This window comes from Fistularia commersonii, chromosome 8 (genome assembly GCF_037954325.1).
Source record: "Fistularia commersonii isolate RoL2024-O1a breed Wild chromosome 8, RoL_Fcom_v1.0, whole genome shotgun sequence".
Taxonomy (NCBI): Eukaryota; Metazoa; Chordata; class Actinopteri; order Syngnathiformes; family Fistulariidae; genus Fistularia; species Fistularia commersonii.
In genome coordinates, this window is record NC_141291.1 from 11,657,838 (window position 1) to 11,677,276 (window position 19,439).

The following is a 19,439-nucleotide window of genomic DNA, read 5'->3' on the forward strand; positions in this document are numbered from 1 at the left end:
TAGCTCATCCGCTCATGTGTTACGATTAGATGCCACGTATCACCAATTTTAGGGGGTTGCTACACCAAAATAGCACACCTTGCTGTTGCCACGTGTATACTGTGTTTGCTACTGTTGCAAGTATGTATGAATTACAGGGGAGTAAAAAGTTATCACGCAGCTTACCAAAGGTACCGTGGGTGCAAGTCGCGGATTGATGACGCAATCAAAACGCAACGATGAAGGCAGAAGCGTGCCCTCGCGTTTCCCTTTGGACAACAAAATACAAATGTTCTCCATAATGAAAATTACTTGTGTAGACTAAAATTATATTGTTTTTCATCTTATATTAGTTTTGAAACTTATTTTACTCAACTCTGTAAAATTGAATGGTTACCATGGTTACCATACATGCCTTTAGCTCACTTAATGGGAAACGGAGTCCATAAGTGTTTAAGCAATGTGAATAAGCCAACTGTCATGCTAAATTAACTACATTTCCCAGCATCCCATGCGAGGCCTACTGTTGACAGTTCGGTAGAACCTCGTTTTGTTGTATTATGGCGAGGGGTTTTCGCAGTTTTTTTATACTACATTTGTTGTTGGTAAAAATGCAAAGCGTTGAACTGAAATGACATTTAAGATTATACTTTAATTCAATACATTATTATCAACAAGCAAATGATGACATTCCGAAGTAATGATCCCCATCTATTTAGATGGAGAAGACTCAGTACAAGTAAGACACCTGCAAACAAGGTAAGTTTAGTTATTAATCTGCACCACTTTGACAACAATATAAATCAATTCAATTATTGATTGTCAAACCGTTGTGTCGTCTGAAATGGAAACCGCAATGTAGTCTATTTTCGGGTCCATTCCTTCCTGGATTATAAAAGTCCCCTTTAGGGGCTAAACCCTAATTGTAAAAGTGCCATGTTGAACTCATGAATGAAAGAAGAGCACATTAGTCATAACGCTACTAGACTAGACTGGTGTCTAGCTTGTAGGGGGGTGGGGGGTTAGAAATGTCACACAGATGGCTTTTCCCAGATACTTACTTGCCTGAAGCATCACATGCCTGCAGCCTGAGACAGATATCTGAAGCGCTGCAAGCAAAGCACCAACATTTGGACGTCTGGGAAATGATTTTGAAATAATCTGCTGATTTAAGGCCATGGCTAAGCTTCCCCCTGAAATAATCCGCAGACACTAGGATCTGGCACAGACCTCAATTACTGCATGATGCAGTTTCGAAAAGGAAAAGGTGACCAAGAGAGCAGAATTTTTATGGGAACCACATTTCCTATTACAAAGTGCATCATCTGACACCTGAAATACTTTTTCTCTAAACTAGATACAGTTGAAGAAGGGTGACATCCACTGGTGGAGAAAGGTGGGAAGAACGTCCCTGTGTTTGTGTCTGAGTTATTAGGCATCTGTATTTTGTAGGAACATTTCAATCTAGAAAAAAAAAAAGAATTATTAGCTTTTGTGATTGTACAAGCCATTGATTTATTTTGAACTATTTGTATATAAAAAAAGTAATTCAAAGTCTTTTACTAATGGGAAGTGATCAGTATTTAGTGGCATATTTTCTCACCATCCATATGCCCCCTTAACCCCAGCAAGTGGAAACAGCCTCTAAGTCAGCAGTACCTGAAGTCTGCTCCAACAACAATTCTCAGTCAGGCAAACCCAACTTCTCTGTGCCTTTGCAAAGCTGTGACCAGCTAAAAGATCATGACGATGCTTACAATGAAGGTAGGTCAGCGCATAAAAAGATAATCTACCTGTCTCAAGTTGTTAGCCTGTGCAGCAGCAGGCTGTAACAATGATACTGGGATTGTTACGTCCTGCAGCTCAAGCCCTCTTATGGGACTGGCTGGGCAGTAAGTTGGAACCAGAATTGGGGATTGAGGAGAAGGATGGCCTGATGTGCTCAGCTGAACGAAGAATTCCAGCAGGAGAGCTTGCTCCCCCGAGCTATTGCAATTTTGATGGTACTGAGTAAAAATGAATGAGTTTTAGAAGAGCTATTCTGATTTGAAAGCACCTCCCACATATTACCTTGTCTACACCGCACACCTTGATTCACAAATCCTGTGACAGATAACTGGTGTGCATAGTCAGAAGAATAGTCCACCACAATGAAGATTCAGTCATTGATGTGCAAGTTTGACAATACGTTCTCAGAATCACCAACACCCGAAGGCTAAACAGTAAAAACTGTTGACCTTTAGTAGCCTTTTTAGTAACGACCCACATTTTGACAAGTTAATGTTTGAATGAATTTCACTGTTGGATAGAAATGCATTTATGAATGAGAAACAGTTAAACTGTTAAACTTTATCATGGTGAGCTTTCCTAACTCTTGTTTGGTGAAGGTAAAGTTAATATTATGCAATGCAAGCTTTTTTTTCAGAAAAACAAAAAAACCTATATTCATGCATTTTATGCATTTCTATACATAAATATTATATCAATTGCATCATCTTAATGATTGATTTATCAAAGTCTCATAACTCAATTTCAGTGCAGAATTGTAAATTATACAGCATGACAGCATTACAAAACAATAAAAACTTTTTATTTTTCGGTAATACAGAATAATTTAAGGTACATTAAGACACAGCTGCAATCATTCAGTGCAAAAGCAACATCAACTATAATCTCAAGCCTGTCTTACTAGTGATGATCTGACAAAGCCAGTTGCTTAGGGCAAGGAAATCAAGCTGAAAATGTAATGAATGCTTTCAAAACAGCCCCCGGTAATTTGTCTGATTGTGGCAAAACATTGATCTCTCACCTGTTCAAAAATGCCCAGAACTATACAACCACCTGGCTGAGGAAGATGATCACTGCGATGTTAAAAGGTTCCTGCAAGACCTGATGGGACAAAAGGGATTAGACTGTGCCGTGGTAGAGGAACTAGCCTTGGATTTTGGATCCAAAAGGCAAACGTTCAAAAACCCCATTGTCAGCATGGAGGCACGGCATCAGCAGGTTTGTCCCCAAATGTTTTGCACAATGCCTAAGTTGCTAATGTTTTTCTTTGAGTGGTGCTGAGGGAATCAAGTGGAACGACATATTAATGCATTCTTAATTACACCAATTGTGACACTGAAGGCGCGAGAAAACAGGGCTCGCCGGGAGGCTGAACTGCAGAAGCAGCAGAGGCAAAGGGAGGCTCAGCTGGGCGCCGTGGAGCAGGAAAGGAAACAGAGGCAGGCGGAGGAGAAAAGGAAGAAACAGAAGATGCGCAGGCAGGAGGACATGGTGCAGCAGGAGATGGTTAGACTGAGGCGCCAAATGGAGGCAACGAAAGACCTGGACCCCCTGCTAAGACAGAGGTATGGTATCCACAGCTACCGCCAGCTAGAAGTGGCAGCTATCCTTGTAAATACACTCAGCGCCTGTAAAATTGTGTTGTAAGTAATCTTGCATTAAGGTTATTATGGTGTATTACACGGATTGAATGTAAGTACTAAAAAGTATTCCCGTGGAGGTGAAACATGATATTTATTTGTGTGTGTATTTCATTTAGAGAATGTCCTCCTAATCATAAAGACCCCGATGAACCCATTTGCGGTTTCATTAAAATAATTAGTGGTGAACTTGATTACAAATTTGTATGAAGTCCGGTACTTTGTTACAATGTCAGGAAAGCTTGTTCCGTGTGGCTTCCAAGTCCACACTAGAATGGTGTTGAGTAATGGGAAATTTGAGATGGACTTCTTTTTTGTCAGCGCAGTTATGCTGTATCATAAATTTAGACCAACAATAAAATTAACACAATGTTTACCTCTATTCAACTGAAAGGGAGAGAGTGGAAGATGGGGCTCCAGCCCAGAGCCTTCAGCGCAGCTTGCCGCTCTACGCAAACACAAAACAGCAGCAGGAGAACACAGCAAAACTGTATAAAGAACAGAAAATTTACAATATAGTTAACATGCATAACCTCAAGGTTGGTACCATGTGTAATAGTGTTTGTGGGTGCGGGTCTGAGGGGATTTAGGAGTTCAATCTACAGAACATGTATTCATAAGCCTTCATATCGTGATGTATTATAGTGTCAGCAGAGGCATTTCTCTAGATGGTACACCGTGGTGTTGGACCGAAGGTTACGTATGGGTAAGGCCACGGCTCTGTGTGACTGGAGACGGAAGCTGAGAGCTTGGCGAGCTTGGAGAGCAGTGCTGTGGGAAGAAAAAAAGGAGAGGGAGGTGGTGAGAACAGAAGAGGAGCTACGAGGTGAACACAGGCAAGAATAAAATGATCTTGTTGAACTCTGTTGTATATCGCAGATTCCTGTTTAGGCACTAATGGGCAATATTTAAGCATAAGGGAAGGCAGATTCAAAGAAAGGATAAGTTGTTACAATCCCTGGTGTTTGCATCGCTTCTTGAGATGTGGTTTCTAGGAAGGGGAACATTGAGAGACCCAATGCAATGGAACATGGAGAACAAATGAGGGAACCCTGGCAGGAGGACATGGAGAGAAAACAGTAAACCCAAGCAGGAGAAATAAGAAAAACCATGCAGGAAGACAGGCAGGAGAAAATGGAGACAACACAGAGAATCGTAGCACGAGAACATGGAGAACAAGGAGAAATTAGAGAGAAACACCAGCAGTAGAACATGGAGAGCACAGAGATAACCCGTACAAGAGGACATAGATAGAACTTGATGAGAGAACCTAGCCAGGAGAACATGCAAAGTACCCAGGAAGGAGAAAAAGAAGAACCCACAGAGAGAACCCAGACAGGAGGGCATGGCGAGAACGTGAAGACACACCCATGGAGGAGAACGTGGAGAGCCCAAGCCGAAGAACGTGGGGAGAAAACAGGAAGGAGAAAAAGGAGAACATACACAGAGAACCAAGACAGGAGAACTTGGAGAGAACACTAGCGGGAGAACATAGACAGAACACGAAGAGAGAACCCATTGAGGAGAACATGGTGGAGAGAGCCCATGCAGAAGAACATGGAGAGAAAACAGAGAACCCAAGCATGACAACAGAGAAAGCCCATGCAGGGGGTCATGGAGAAAACGATGAGAGAGCCCAGGCAGGAGATCATGGAGCATAAAGGCACACAAAATACATGTATCTTCTTGCCAAATTAAGCAGTGACCGAATATAAAAAAAAACATTCATATGTTGCTTCCTTCAGACAGAACCAGCTGGCCACAGAAAGTGACAGACGGCGATTGCTCCAGCGATGTCTCCAAGACTGGAGGTTGTGGTTCTTGATGGAGAGGGACAGACGAGAGTTTGTGGCCCAGCAGCAGAAAACCCGACGCAAGATGGCCGAACTGATATGTGCTGCATCAACAGGCAAACTCAGACCCACAGAAACTACAAGTTGTGCACGAACAGCAGCTTCTGCTGTAATGTTTAACCACTGGACCGCTGGAAAGGTGTGTGGCGCACTCACAGCATGTCAATAAAGCGTATGTTAATAATAAATGCTCCCCAGCTGAGACACATGCACATATAAAGAACATAAAAGCATTAAGAATATATCAAATGTAACCTTTAATTTGATTTTTTTTTCTCTCCCTGCTTCAAACAATGACCTTTCTCAGTCATCTACAGAGGGAAAAAAAACCCTGCCTGCTCAAATGATCACAACTCTGCCAAGTAGGAAGAAAAAAAGAAAATAGAAAAGGGAATGAGATAAATATAGTAAATGCAGGGCCAGAGATGGAGAGAATTCTAGAAAAAAAAGAGGCTTAAGGATAGTGGAGCAGAGGTCGAGGGACAGAACTAACTGAGCAGGGTACGAAGCTGTACAAGTTCACATTGTAGAGGTCAGCCAGGAGGTTAAGACTCATGAGCAGGTTATTTATCAGGATTCCTGAGTCTGAGCACACCTTTAGTCAATTGAATTGCCCCAGGCTCCTGTTGAAGTCAGATGTGTTGCCCTCCTGAGCTTTGTTGACCTTGTGAGGAGCAGGTTGGATGGTACCACATACACTACCATGCTTATTGTCTGTGCTGCGATGTTTACTACAGGAAGACCCTCACCCGTCAGACTGCGCAGCCCATTATGAGTTAGTGCCATGTCATGAGATGATGAAGTTCTCCCAGCCACTGCAAGTCAGCCAGTGGCATGTGGCACCGACGGCCGCCGAGATTAGCAAAGCAAGGCAGAACGGCCTTGGACACTCAAAAAGTGCAGCGTCTCCAGGGGGCAGGTTTGAGAACAGACATGCTGCCCAGCAGCAGATTATCACAAAGCAGAGGCAACTTCTCAAGAAGCAACAAGAGGAGATAGCGCGGCTGAAGGAGGAACAGACCATGATCAGTTTGAAGATGGATGCGGAAAAAAAAGACGCCTTCAGCCAGCTTTCGATTCCTGGGGCTTCGAGGCTAAAACACCATGACTCTGACCCATACGGCAAGAAGTAGGTGGACTGAAAGACAGATGAATCTATGAGAGTTGTATGTTCAGACATAGGAAATGCATCAAATATGTCTGTATTGTAGTAAAACATTTTATATAAGCTTGATGCCCCCAAATGATTATACAAAAAATACCAAGTAATTGAACAGTAAAGAATACAGAAAATCAATAATGAATTTTAGCAACAGTATCTTAATACATAAAGGCAAACTACAGTGTGTCCAATACAGATTTACACATTGTGTACCCCAGTACACCAATTATGGCTGTCTTGCTGAAATGCTCTGGATGGCGTATTGTTAACAAGGACTGACTGCATAGTTCCACATGAATCAGATGTGCCATTGTTTGTGAAATTCTCTCTGGATGCTGAAAAAGGAATAATTACGAAAAGAATAAGTTGGCTGTCTTCTATATCTGCAATGGAGACTAATGGGAGATGGCCTCCCTGGCTTTACACGCGCGTCTCTCTTCAAGTGTAAATACAACACATTGCTTATGGGGTTATTATTGTGATGATAAATACAAAAAATATATATATAGATGTACTTTTTTGGTTACAAGAACTAACTCTTTTTGAACTCTATGGGAGATTTGATGAGGCATTAGATATTCACCACATGAATCCGAACACTAAACTAGAGGAGTTTCTCTTCCCTGTGCCTTTGGAGAGGCTCATATAATGTATGCATAAAGCCACTCCGACTGCTTCTGATGAGTTAACACATAACCTTGATAATTTTGAGATTTCCTTTAATTTTTCCATGTCTTTAGGCTGAAAGTCTTCATTAAAAACAATTCATTCATTTTAAATTATTACGTTGAGGACAGGCACAGTACTGTGGTGAGGCTTGTTGAGGTGAACTGAGGTAAAATCAATTATCTCTATGCAAAGCGGTGCCTTAAGGAAATATGAATAAACGGTTGATGCAAAGAAATATATCAGTTACAGGAGGATTTGAAGGTACAAGAGATAATAAACGAGCAGGTATATTAAAGGATTTCTACATCCATAGCACACATTATTCTCATTTTACCATGGTTTACATATTGCTGTTTTAAAAACAAAGTTTATTTGAAAATCAACTGCCGAACTGACTGACAGAGCTATCTGCAGACATGCATCTCTAAGCTTGCCTAGAGTTAAACCCTGTGTGATCCAAATGATGCAGAAATTTTAAGACGAGGATCTGTCCTAATGCTTCCGGCTGTGATCATTACTTTTGCAGGGCATCAAAAGTTACTGGAGACAGTGACAGTGTCTGCACACCTCCAAGAAAACCTGTCACACACCAGACACGTTCCCACCCTATCATCAAAGGTCAGACGACAACATAGACCAAGATCCAGCATATCAGCAAATGCAAACATGAATGTGTCCATTCCGAAAAGGAACGGTTCTAATATTGAATATTTGTAAAGGGAAAAAGTGTGCCTCATCAAAAGATTTTTGCAAGCACAACAGGGTTCTCTTTTCCTTGATACATGGCGTCAGACTGCTGTGGTTGGCTCTGTTTTTAGGTCCAATGATATATTCATAGATACATAAATATTGCAGATACCAAGGTTTTACAGTTTTCTAGCATTTTTATGTACTCATTTTATCTGTAACATTCAGTTTGATGTTTGAAAGATTACAGGGGACCAAACATAGAAATGCTCAAACAATTTTTTGACCAAAAGATGAATGTTCTCTGAATCCAATATGCTCGAGTCCATGCTTTTCCTTTTCTGTCACACTGAAGCCATGGAAGCACGTGCACGCCAGCGGGCGGAGCGCAAGAGGGAAATGGAGGAACTCAAGAGAAAGAAGGAAGAGGAAAAATTGGTGAGAATTATCAAACAACCTCATACAGACAAAGTAAGAGGTTGCACCAGACAAACTCGTGGTGCAATTATCGATTTTAAAGTTTGTATCTGGAGACATGGCTAGAATGAAATAAGAAGTGGATGAAGTAAGATTAACAGTATTCTCTGTATCCAATAAATGATAGTACTCAATATCAATTGGTAGTTATAGATGTATATATTACTTTTGACTTTTCATTGTCATGAGCACATTGGGGAGAGCTAAAGTGTCGAAGTAAACCCGTGTCACTAAAACAGGCTGAGATGAAGGCTGCTCAGGAGCAAAGGCAGAGGGAGGATGAGATGGAGAAGCGCAAAGCAGCGGAGAGAAAAAGGGAGGAGAAAAGGTTGGAGAAATTGGTGAGATGGATTTTATGGAGTTTCACAAAGACGGTTGAAAACAGCTTGAGACTCAGACATACATCCACACTGCATTTCTGTGACACGATTAAACAGGATGTGTCTGTCTGCTTGTGTGCAGAGAGAAGAAGAAAAACAGAGGCAACTGCTAAAACATCAGGAACTTCAAGAAGTTGCCTGCCAGCACTACAACAGGACTCTGTTACTACAAAAAGGATTAGAACCATGGAAACGCCTAATTCATCTCAGGAAAGCCAACACACAGGTACCTCTGTGCTTGGGTTTTTAGCTGCCTTTAAACACAGTAAGCGCACAACACGCCTATGCGTGCCAAACACTCATGCTCACTCACACTAGCACTTATTTACCATCTTAATGTAGAGACAAGGAAAGATCCTTGTACCCAACCGTACCAAAGGCCTTAAAGGGTGCTTCATCAGGACTTTGTATCTGTTCAAACATGGTGTAAAAACCAACGGCTGATAAATATTTTAGTTGAAAAAAAAATCATTTATTGATCCTACACGATAATTTATGAGTCAGATGCCTCAATCTCTCTATTTGTGGCAGAAAGAAGAAATCTTGCCAAGAAGAGATAATTTTTCTTCCTTTTTTTGACTTTTGTTGCTTTGGTCAATCCTGTGATTAGAGAAATTGAACAACAAAAACCTCAAAAGAAAAGCTACTGAGTAAAATTTAAGGAAATTTTCTGAGCTGGAAATGAAAACTCCAACTTGTTGATTTAATGTTCATTTAATGTTTGGTTAAATAAGTATTGTTGCATTCACCATAATGCAATGAAAAAGGATGAAAAAAAGTGTGATGATGTCAAGAGAAACTTTAAAAGCATGTACTTGTATCAAATGAGAAGAAAAAGAAGATGTATATTGTATTTGGTCTCACGACAATTCAGACAGACTCAATGCAGTGGCACCACTGCTCCAAACAGACTGAACTTACTGCAAGACAAGAGATCGAATGTGAGATATGATGCCTGTCTTTTCATGGATACAATTATATTTCTGCTATGTTGACTTGAAAAACACGTGTCAGTAACCCTATATCAACTATGTCAACACGCTGAGGCCCAAGAGCAAAATTGCCATGACTACGAGGGCCGCCCTAAAAATCCTATTTGAATAGAATGTTGCGTGACTTTTTAAACTCCCCAGTATTTGTTGCAAAGTTGTTGGAAGACAGTATAAACAAAAAGAAGATACTTAAGCATCCGAGGTCCAGCATCATGGATTTTAAAGAACTGCCTGGTTTGGCATGCTTGATCATTAAAACATATAAACAGACTGTGCATTTAACTGGCAAACAGACAAAAAAGGCTATGATCTTGAAAAATTCACCAAATGTTTTTTTCAATCAGATTAAATCATCTCCCCATGATATGATAGATAATATGCCCAACACTGCAGCAAAAAGAGGGTGAAAATCAAAGTTCTTGAATATTGTTGTGTCTCTCCTTGTTCCTTCTTTTGTGCTTTGATGCTTTTGTTTTAGTTTTGGTCTGGTTTGTTTATAATGTATTCTGTATATTTTGTATTTATATCTCTTGTTGCAGTGCACTTCATCATTGGCCATTGGTAAACTCAATTTCTGGAATATTCTGTGATTATATATAGTACATTGGAACCTACAAGTGCACTTCAAAACTTAATCAGTATTAATCCAACACGTTTAATGAACTGATAATTGTGAGGAGCAGGCAACTTCTTCTGTTCTTGTGAAGAAAAAATAGTCCCTGAGCAACACACCAGAGCCCAAGCCAAAGGCAGAGTTTCAAAACACACATAACAACCCCCCCAGTGACACACTTACTGTACATGCTCCAATGTGTAAATGCAAAGCCTAGATACACACGCACACCAAAAAGGCATTGGGAAAATGTCCAAATAAAAGCTTGCAAAACAAACCAGTCAGCATTCTTGCAAAAAGCATCACTATTTGATCTTCTTCAATGTTCTGCCAGCATTTGCACTGAATCACATATAAATGCCGACAATCTTGTACTTGCATTATCCCCATAAAGAAATACAATTTCTTTTTTAGATGTGCTCTGTGGACAAAAACAGGAGCTGCGTTATTTTATACCCCTCCATTGTTCCTATCTGGCACGTATGATTGAGTTTGAATGCATTCATCAGCGTGCATCAGCTTTTTTTCCTTTTCAATCCCTGCCAGCTGGCCAAGAGTCATTACAATCTCTTCCTTCTGAGGCGATGCACACTGGGCTGGCAGAAATCAGCGAAAGAGAGCCAGACTGAGAGAGAGGCTTCTGCTGACCAACTTCACCAGCTCTTGTTACTTCGGAGAGGCTTAAACTGTTGGAAGAGAGTGTGTATATTCTTGTTCTCTCATACACCCAGACACACACACAGTCATTTACTCAATCTCCGGACGGCAAATTAGAGCAGTTTCCTCATCTCCACCTCTTGCACTTTTCAGGTGCATTGTCCTAAAAAAGCTGGTATTCAAAGTTTGGCTTGGAACTTGCATTATTTTATAGACAAAAATACTCTTATTAAGAAAATTATATACATGTCTGCATCAAGATTTCTGAAGCATGTGTGCCGATTGCAGCTGAAGGACTGGCAGATGATTCAGGAGGAGCGAGCGGCGTGTTTCTATCGCAAACGCATTCTCAAGAGGTTCCTGCTGGCCCTGGCGGACCATTTGACCCAGGAGAGGCTGCTGGAGTGGGACAATCAGAAGTTGGCTCAGCGGCACAGTAACAGGTTTGCCAGCTGTTCCCGCATTTTCACTGTATGGATTCAGCCTTGTTCTTCCCCTCTAATATTGCCTTTAAAGGCCATGTTTCAGATTAAACGGCTTGGCGCCCCTCTGAAACATATACCTGTATGTTTGAGTCAGGGACTGTTGTGCTATTGTTTCTGTTCTTCAGGCGACCTTCTGACATGACAGGTTATTTAGTGCCATGTGGTGTTTCAGCACTACTACTATAGAGCCCTGGGCGACAAAGACAAAATTAATTTTCTACAATAATATATTTTTAATCCGTCCTTCAGTCTGTTCCATTTTATGGTTCTACATGTAACAACCACAAATCTCAACCTAAATGCTAACAGCAAGCGTGTGCTAAAATACATGCACGCTGCAGTGCAAGCTATTGGCTGTGTTCTATTAGTTCTTGCAGGTATGGTTTTAAGCAAACATTGCTTGCCATTCGGGAAGGGGGACAAAAAAAGCTCCTATCTTCTATTCTGTGTACAACAGGCACTTTCAAGGTTCCTAAACAAAGCCCTAAAGCAATTCTGTAATAAAACCATCTTGAGAAACCGCCTGGCTGTCAGGCAGGAGTGAATTTATTTGAAAGTGAGAAACTGATTTTAATATGATGCAAAGGATGCTATAAATCAACGGACCTGAGAACAGCTTTAGGATTCTGTTGTTGGTGCGTACATTTTCAAATTCACAGCATGTGATGCTTATTTGAAACCCCACTATTTCTTTTTTACTACCCTTGTACTTCCAAGTTTCATTCAAAACATTTTTTATAAACAAACTATTGCTGAGCTTATAGGACATGAACAGTCACTAGGATACTGATTTGAATATTCATCCTCAGGGAGGGTAATAGATATGCACAATATCATGGCAGTTTATATCATAAGATCTTCAACCAGAGTTCAACTTAATGGTGGGAACATTACATTACATTACAGTCAATTAACAGACGCTTTTATCCAAAGCGACTTACAAAAATTGCAATTCAATAACCAAAGATCCAAAGTACCAGTAGTCGTTGTTCAGAAGTCACCACTCTACCAAATAGCTATCTCAAAACCATATACATACATACATTTATTTTTTCTTTGTTTTTTTTTGGGGGGGGGGGGGGGGGGCTAAGTGCAATGACCAATTGGACAAGGTCAATAAAAGTATATGTAGAGTAAATCAATAAATTCACTGTCATTCTAGCAAAACCTGAGTTTGGACACTTATTCCAGTAAAGCAAGAAGTCAGTGGCTTGTGGGTGAACTCCCACAATTGTTTTCGCAAGCTGCCATGGGCCGTGAACTCATAGTGCCATAATCCAAAATCTCATTCAAATTTTTCAACCTTACTACCCAATGATTTTGTTTCTTATTGCGCATTTGTTCTTTTTTTTCTTCTGTGCCACCATCTGCCTACAAATTTAGGCGGGTGTTGCGGCAATGTTTCCTGGCCTGGAGGCAGTTCCCATATCTTCAACGCCTAGAAAAAGTGAGGGAGGAGCGGCGGGAGAAGCTGGGACGCAAAGTGACTGAGGTTCTGCCCGATTTCTGCTCTCATCCATTGTAAAGCCTCTGGGAGTAACAGTTCCTGCAGAGGACAGACTCCACACTGACAGACACCGACCTCTCAGTTACTCTGAAAAAAGGATTTAAGGCTATATTAATGAAAAAAAAAAAAAAGATTTTTCTCTCAAAAGAAATTGCACTCATCTTATGGTAATTTAATAAAAAAACAATACAACTTTCTCAAGACAAACATACAACGCAAGCACACAGCATATCAACTTCAAAGATATCCATCAGGGTCCAAAGCAGCACTAATTGAAACCAAAAAAAAAAAAAAAAAACCAACCCTAACTTTTTGTAATAACAGTAATGTGTACTGATGAGCTGTATTCAGTTGTTCCTATTCCCAGGACATTTTTAGGTATCCAATAATGTGTGATTTAATACTGTGAAACACTAATTAGCATGTTTATATGCTTGTGCAGAGATGGTTCATTTATCTCTGAAACTGCCATATCTCTTTACTCCAGATGCTGTAACCCCCTCAATGTGTTTTGAAATGATGTTCAGCAGGTGTTATGAGCAGGAACTGACCAGCGTCATGCCTGTCATTTTGTTACTAGGCTCTTGGGCAGGATCCTTATGAGGACCAACTGTGATTCATTCATTGTCACCTTTTTTTTCCTCATTCCCTGATTCTGGGCAAGGCACTAAATGTTGGTGAGAAATATGGATGGCATTCAAAGTCCAAGGAAGACAACAGGTGTAAAAATAAACAATATTTGTTCAGGAGAAACAGATGAGACACGTAGAAGCAGTGGAGAATTGATACAGTTGCATGGAGGAGATACCAATTAGTGCAGATATTACCAGTTATGATTGTGACTGTTTGTGGTTGGTAGTTATTATTACTACCAGAGTCGGGTGGAAAGACTATACCTGCAGTTCCCAAGTGAAACCCTTGGATATGCTCCCAGAGAAAACCAGCTATGCAAAATCATACTGAAAGGTGCAAGACTGCCATCTACCGGACAAATCAGAACAGACCATCAACCTGTTCACAGTCTGTTTTTACACAAAGTCTGATGGAACTGTAGAGACAGCCATCTGTTTGTCCCTGAGTCCCATGAACTCTGCCCAATTGCTGTGGAAACCCTGAGAATAAACACCATTGTCCACGATCAGTCCCCAGCAGGCGCTATGGGCAGTCTTTTCTCGCAGGGCGATTCGAGCTTCGCGCTCAGTAACATTGTAGCTTACATTGATGACCTGCACCACAAGGAGGTGAAGCAGTCCACAAGTGACAATAGTGCTGTACCAGGCACAGGTGAAGCAAAGAGCAGTACTGGAACACACAGAGCAAAGGTCAGTTAACAAGCAGTTCAGGTAACAAGTAAGGGATGAATTCGGTAATCTGATCCTTGGCTGCTGTCTCAGAAAAACACTGTAATGCATCATTCGATTTATGATCAATGATCCTATAGCATTTCTTTGAAGGAGCCACAAAATGTAAAACGGCTTCTACACTACATACACATTTTCCATTATTCCTACATGATGCTGTAAACAGTGCTATAAATAAAATTTAAATTGACAACTTTTCCGGAAGATACAAATATAAAACTGCATCAAGGGAATTGAGTACCGGGGGAGGGGCATTACTGGGGAAATTATGTGTACCGATAATTAGGGAGTTTTGGGCGGAGGATTGGGATGATGACTCTTTTTTATTTGGGAGATACATTTGGCGGGCAAATGCCGGAGCAGATCATCGAAAATACTACACAGCCATTACCACCGCTCAGAGCAAAAACTGCCTCTACAATGAGCAAGTCTCCAAGGCTATCTGTGAAACTGAACCAACAATACGTTCGAAAATGTTGTCCAATATGCCAGAGCCTAACAAGAGGCTTGACTGTGCGTGAAACTGGGAAACATGTCAAAAGGCTCCACAGTGCCTCAGTTAGAGATGGTTTACTGTGTTATGACAAGAACACAGCTACAGAAGTAACTGCCACTTCTTGTTTCCATGGGTTACGTCTGAAGTGCAGACAAATGTGTATACTGTGAGAGGTTTTTCGGGCCATTATTCAGTTATTTAATGGATCGTTGGTATTAGGTATAGAAGGCCCATTGCTACAGAATACCTTTTTTTTTTTTGTTTATGTGACCACTTATCCCAATCTGTTTTAAATACAGCCTTCTAATGAAGTCCTTGATGACAGCGATAAAATGAAAGACATGCATAGCATACCTTTTGTAAATATTTCATGAATAATTTCTCTTGATCTCATCATTTTTAACTTTATCATTGATGATTCAATCATGAGTATCATAAGGTTAATGTTTTTTTTGAAATCCAAAATTAATGTCAGAATGACCATGCTCTGAATGGGACGTTTAACAATGACAAACAATACCTAAATGCTCCCTGGTGGACAAATGCTATAAAGATTCCTTACACAGATTCCTAATGACTGATTTTATTTCTGTACTTGAGTATTTAAGTGAATACTGATTCAAATGTGAACCAATGAATTAAAGTGGAGTTTAGAAAAACTTATTTGGATTTTTTTTTTGTCATGATACCCTACTTGTATTCAAACCTGCCATATGCCTATGATATGTAAGTAATTCTCAATCACACATTTATCCTCCAACCCTTTCAACAGAAAAGTCACATTTAGTTTTACAATCTGAATCAACAAATTTACCCTTAAGAAACTGTGGATGACAGACCTGTCTTTTGACATATTCAGAATCATGTTGAAATTTTTGTATTTGAATTCTGTAACTTTGCTAACTTATTTATTGCTCTTTCTGTTCAGCTCATAGTAATTGGGATTGGAATATGCTATTGTGTCCACAAACTGTGTCTACCTGTACTGGTTGTAGACTCCTGGGCAGTAGAACAGGGCAGTGAGGAGGTTTTGTCCTGGACAAACACACTGCAGGACCAGGCTGATCCCATACACAGAGGTCAAGAGGAAGAGGACGAGGGTGAGCAGGAAACTGCGGTGATTGGCCTCCCCTACACAGCTATTGATCCTATCCCAGGAATGATGGAGGAGGGTTCCCACAAACACACAAGTAAACAAAAGGGCAAAAAGAATATCACACTGAGAGCACAGGGTAACATACCACATATAGATGTAGGAACATGCGTAGAAGAGTGGGAGTGGAGGAAAAAATTAAAAGGGGGTGTGAAAGACACAACCTTAAAACAGGCATTCTGCATGCGTTGTCATTTTACTATGTATTACAGCAACAGTTTTTAGAAAAACTTCAAAAAGGATCTCAGTTTTTTTACATTTGTTAAATAGGATAGGCAAGTGACAGTTGTGAAACCATCAGTGTCCGAGATGTGAAACGAAGTGAAATCACAGAAAGAAACACTGATGATAGTTTAACTGAGAGGCATTTTAATTGAACCCACCAGACACAGTGGTGGTCGAGACGCAGCACACAGATACCACAGATCCGACAATGTCCAGCCCTTGGGGGCCGGTCCAACCTGCAGACAGGACACCAGTTCTTCTGGCTTCTTTCCTTTTCCTCCATCTGCTCTGTAGTTCCTGCCCGGCTGGAAACTGTCATCATCATGTCTTGCCTCCCCATGTTGATGCCAGGATGTTTGTCTGCCAGAGGGCTGCAGTAAGTGACGGTGCTATGGACATGCTCTTGCTTTAGCCTTATGATGCCAGGGTCTCTCTTAGTGTGGAAAAGGGCAAGCAGGGTGAGGATGACACCCACTGTTACCACTGCTACCTGGACTGAGCTGATCCCCCCATGGGGCAGTGCCTCAGTGATGAACAAATAGTACATGTACGCCAGTGAGAAGAGGGCAAGGCTGAGGAAAAATAATGTCCTTCCCTTCTTGCGGTGGGTAAAGTAATAGTACCAAAGCACTAGGCCTGGTAGAGCCACTAAAACCACCATTCCAAGCAGGTAGTGTAAAGCAGCCAGGTGCAGCAGAGCCGGAAGCATGATGAGAGGAGGGATTACAGAAAGCTCCACTCTCCGGGCCCCACCCCAAAGCCAGGGTACACGAATCCGGTCTGTGACCACAGCAGCCACCTGGGACAAGGACTCGGCTTTCTGTGGCTCCCTCTTAAAAAATCTGCGGAAAAGACAAACAATTACTTCCATGTTGATGCGTTTCGTGAGCTTTCTCTAGTTTCCCTCCAAAGTCTGAGTGTGTTGGGTTGATTGAGGGCTACAGGTAACACTGACACTAACACTTTGAGGGAGAGGGAAGGACCATCTGCCTGTGAGAGTTGGTCAAAAAAATAGTTTTGTCAGTGATCATTTGCATTTCAGCTCTTTTGCACTCAGTTAATCACATTAGACACACTGCAGCACATCAATCCCCTCTGTGATGTTACCTTACATAAGAAGGATTTTTTTATGTGCAGATTTATAATTTTGAGAGAAAAACCTAGAGGCAGAAGAGTAACCGGTCTCTCAACAGGACGGGCAGAGGTCATCCTGTGATCTTGTATTTGATCAAATTAATTTTGCCAATGTGGTAATTTAATTCTATTTATAAACAGCTGCAGACCCATTAAGTCTCAACTTTCCCTCACCGGTCACAGGCATCGTCCAGGTCCTCGCAGTCACAGCAGCAGGCTGCGACATGGCTGCGTTCCCCACGCCTGTTGATGTACTCACAGCAGCATAGGGCCGCCTGCTCCTCCTCGACCACCACATTGTTGTCTCTTTTCTTCATTGCTGAGAGCCTACTGGATGGCAAGCATTTTGTGAGAAAACTGCCCGAGAGTGCTTGTCAACATCAAGGATGAGGAAAAAACTGATGATGGCGATATAGGAAATGTGCAACAAAAGCTAAAAATAACTCTAAAAGCTGACTTATTTAAGTGACCTTTGCATCCAGCAGGTTACCAGATATTATGTGTTTTAGACAGTGGAGTGCTTGCAAACAGATTTCCACTACAGTAGACACCGTTCAGATGACCCAATCTGGCTCGACCTCTATCCTCCAATCTGTCACACATCTGGTTAAGTGCGCCACCACTGCAGCCCGTTGGCAGCACAACAGATGGCACTGGGTTGAGGTGTCCAAAATTTATATAACAATTTTAGGTGTTCAGCGTCATTGTCCTCAATCAGAGGGATAAGTCAAGAGTTGACACAGCAAGCGATTATGACAAGTAAGACACCACACAATCTCACGCAATCAGGAGACTGGAGCAAATCTTGGAGTGATGTCTGGGAAAGTGCCACACACATTGGGGACAATGTGCGCTGATAGCTACTCAAGATGAGTGTGCTTGTGTTTTAGCAGCAATTACCACATCTGCTTCCAGACAGTAACACTGATACTGCTGCATGACACAAGAGGATGAATGGGGAGCTCTGATAGACGCATTACGTACATGCCAGGCTTCTGATTCTTCATACAAAAAATATACTGAGCTCTAACATATCAGTGCAAAATATCAAGCAGAATTACTTGCTCTTGATGAATGACACCTCTTAAGACTGTGAAAAGCACCACCTCCGAGGAAATAAAATAAATCCTGACAAGTAATTTCATCTGAATTGACTGAAGCTGGACTGCTCAATTAAATTGAAAATAATAAATCATAATCAGTCTATATTGAAAAGGCAAAATTGATCGATTCTTGCCTAGGTCGTGTTTTATTTTCCAAACAGCTGAATAAATTTCATTATAGTTATCAAGAGGAGGGGGCAGGAAGAATAACAGAGACCATTCTGCACTTGTTGCACTGTCTGTACTCATCTATTGTGTTGCGTTATCTGAGGGCCAAGTCCCGGTCCCGGGCACAGGCAGCCAGCATCACCATGGAAACTAACAGCTAATTGCTCAAAAGCAATAAGAGTGACTCCCCTGAGATAAACGAGACGGAATCCTTTCCTTCGAGAACATTCTGTGTTAACGGTCAGCTCGGGCTCCCGCCACCTCCCACGAAGATGACGCCTACTTTCCTCCTCGAGTGCGAAACTAGTCTCAGACATTCCGCCGCCGACGGTCGCGGTTAACCCGGATGTTTATACTCGGAACGGGAAGCTGTCTCGCCGGGTTGTCAATAAGACGACCTCACTTAATAAGACAAATCTCACAGTGAGGTGAGAGAGGGGGAAGAGGAGAGAATCCAGCCGGACACACCTGAGCTTCGGTCGGCTACATGCCGCCGCTTCCCGCTGTCGAGCCACTCCAGCGGCTTCCGTCCGTCGGGCTTTGACGCGGTAGTCTTTCTTCAAGTGACGGTTCGTCGTAAACGGTGTTGCGGCAGAAAAACACCGGGGGGAAGGACGCGGGGATCTGGGGGGTTGACCACGGAGGGAGTAGCGGAGCAAGTGCGCGTCCAGCCCGGGGGTTTCAGTGAGAGCCTTCCGGTGACCGACCCGCGACCGGGTCGATGACGTCACAGGAGGAAGACACACCCCGCCCAGGACACCGAACGCACGCATGCGCACACAGTAGGTACATAGTTACATCTCCAAGTTTGACTCATTGCACTCATAAGTTAGTAGTAGTCACTGAACCTGATCCAATAACCTCTTGTGTTATTACATCACTCAACTGCTCGAGTCCTACTCAAAAACCT

General features: G+C 41.8%; 2 protein-coding genes across 3 annotated transcripts; one reads left to right on the forward strand and one right to left on the reverse strand.

The window, feature by feature from the left end:
* The first annotated feature begins 413 nt into the window (after positions 1-413).
* ccdc191 (coiled-coil domain containing 191) lies at positions 414-12,918 on the forward strand. The gene is made up of 17 exons (XM_086151169.1): positions 414-738; positions 1,337-1,375; positions 1,608-1,743; positions 1,842-1,982; positions 2,807-2,985; positions 3,109-3,332; positions 3,802-3,946; positions 4,053-4,243; positions 5,153-5,399; positions 5,998-6,389; positions 7,618-7,709; positions 8,134-8,216; positions 8,495-8,596; positions 8,718-8,861; positions 10,787-10,939; positions 11,186-11,340; positions 12,766-12,918. Exons 1-17 carry the CDS (start codon positions 661-663, stop codon positions 12,905-12,907), a joined length of 2,643 nt encoding a protein of 880 aa, XP_086007295.1. The 5' UTR covers positions 414-660; the 3' UTR covers positions 12,908-12,918.
* A 122-nt stretch (positions 12,919-13,040) lies between these two features.
* Positions 13,041-19,434, reverse strand: zdhhc23b (zDHHC palmitoyltransferase 23b). Of its 2 annotated transcripts, none has more exons than XM_086151179.1 (5): positions 18,998-19,434; positions 17,433-17,585; positions 16,283-16,966; positions 15,727-15,894; positions 13,041-14,191 (listed from the first exon to the last, which is right to left on the reverse strand). In XM_086151179.1, exons 1-5 carry the CDS (start codon positions 19,300-19,302, stop codon positions 13,918-13,920), a joined length of 1,584 nt encoding a protein of 527 aa, XP_086007305.1. In that variant the 5' UTR covers positions 19,303-19,434; the 3' UTR covers positions 13,041-13,917. The 2 variants fall into 2 exon arrangements, with proteins under 2 accessions (XP_086007305.1, XP_086007303.1); XM_086151177.1 differs by having other exon boundaries at positions 17,433-17,588.
* Between the last annotated feature and the right edge of the window lie 5 nt (positions 19,435-19,439).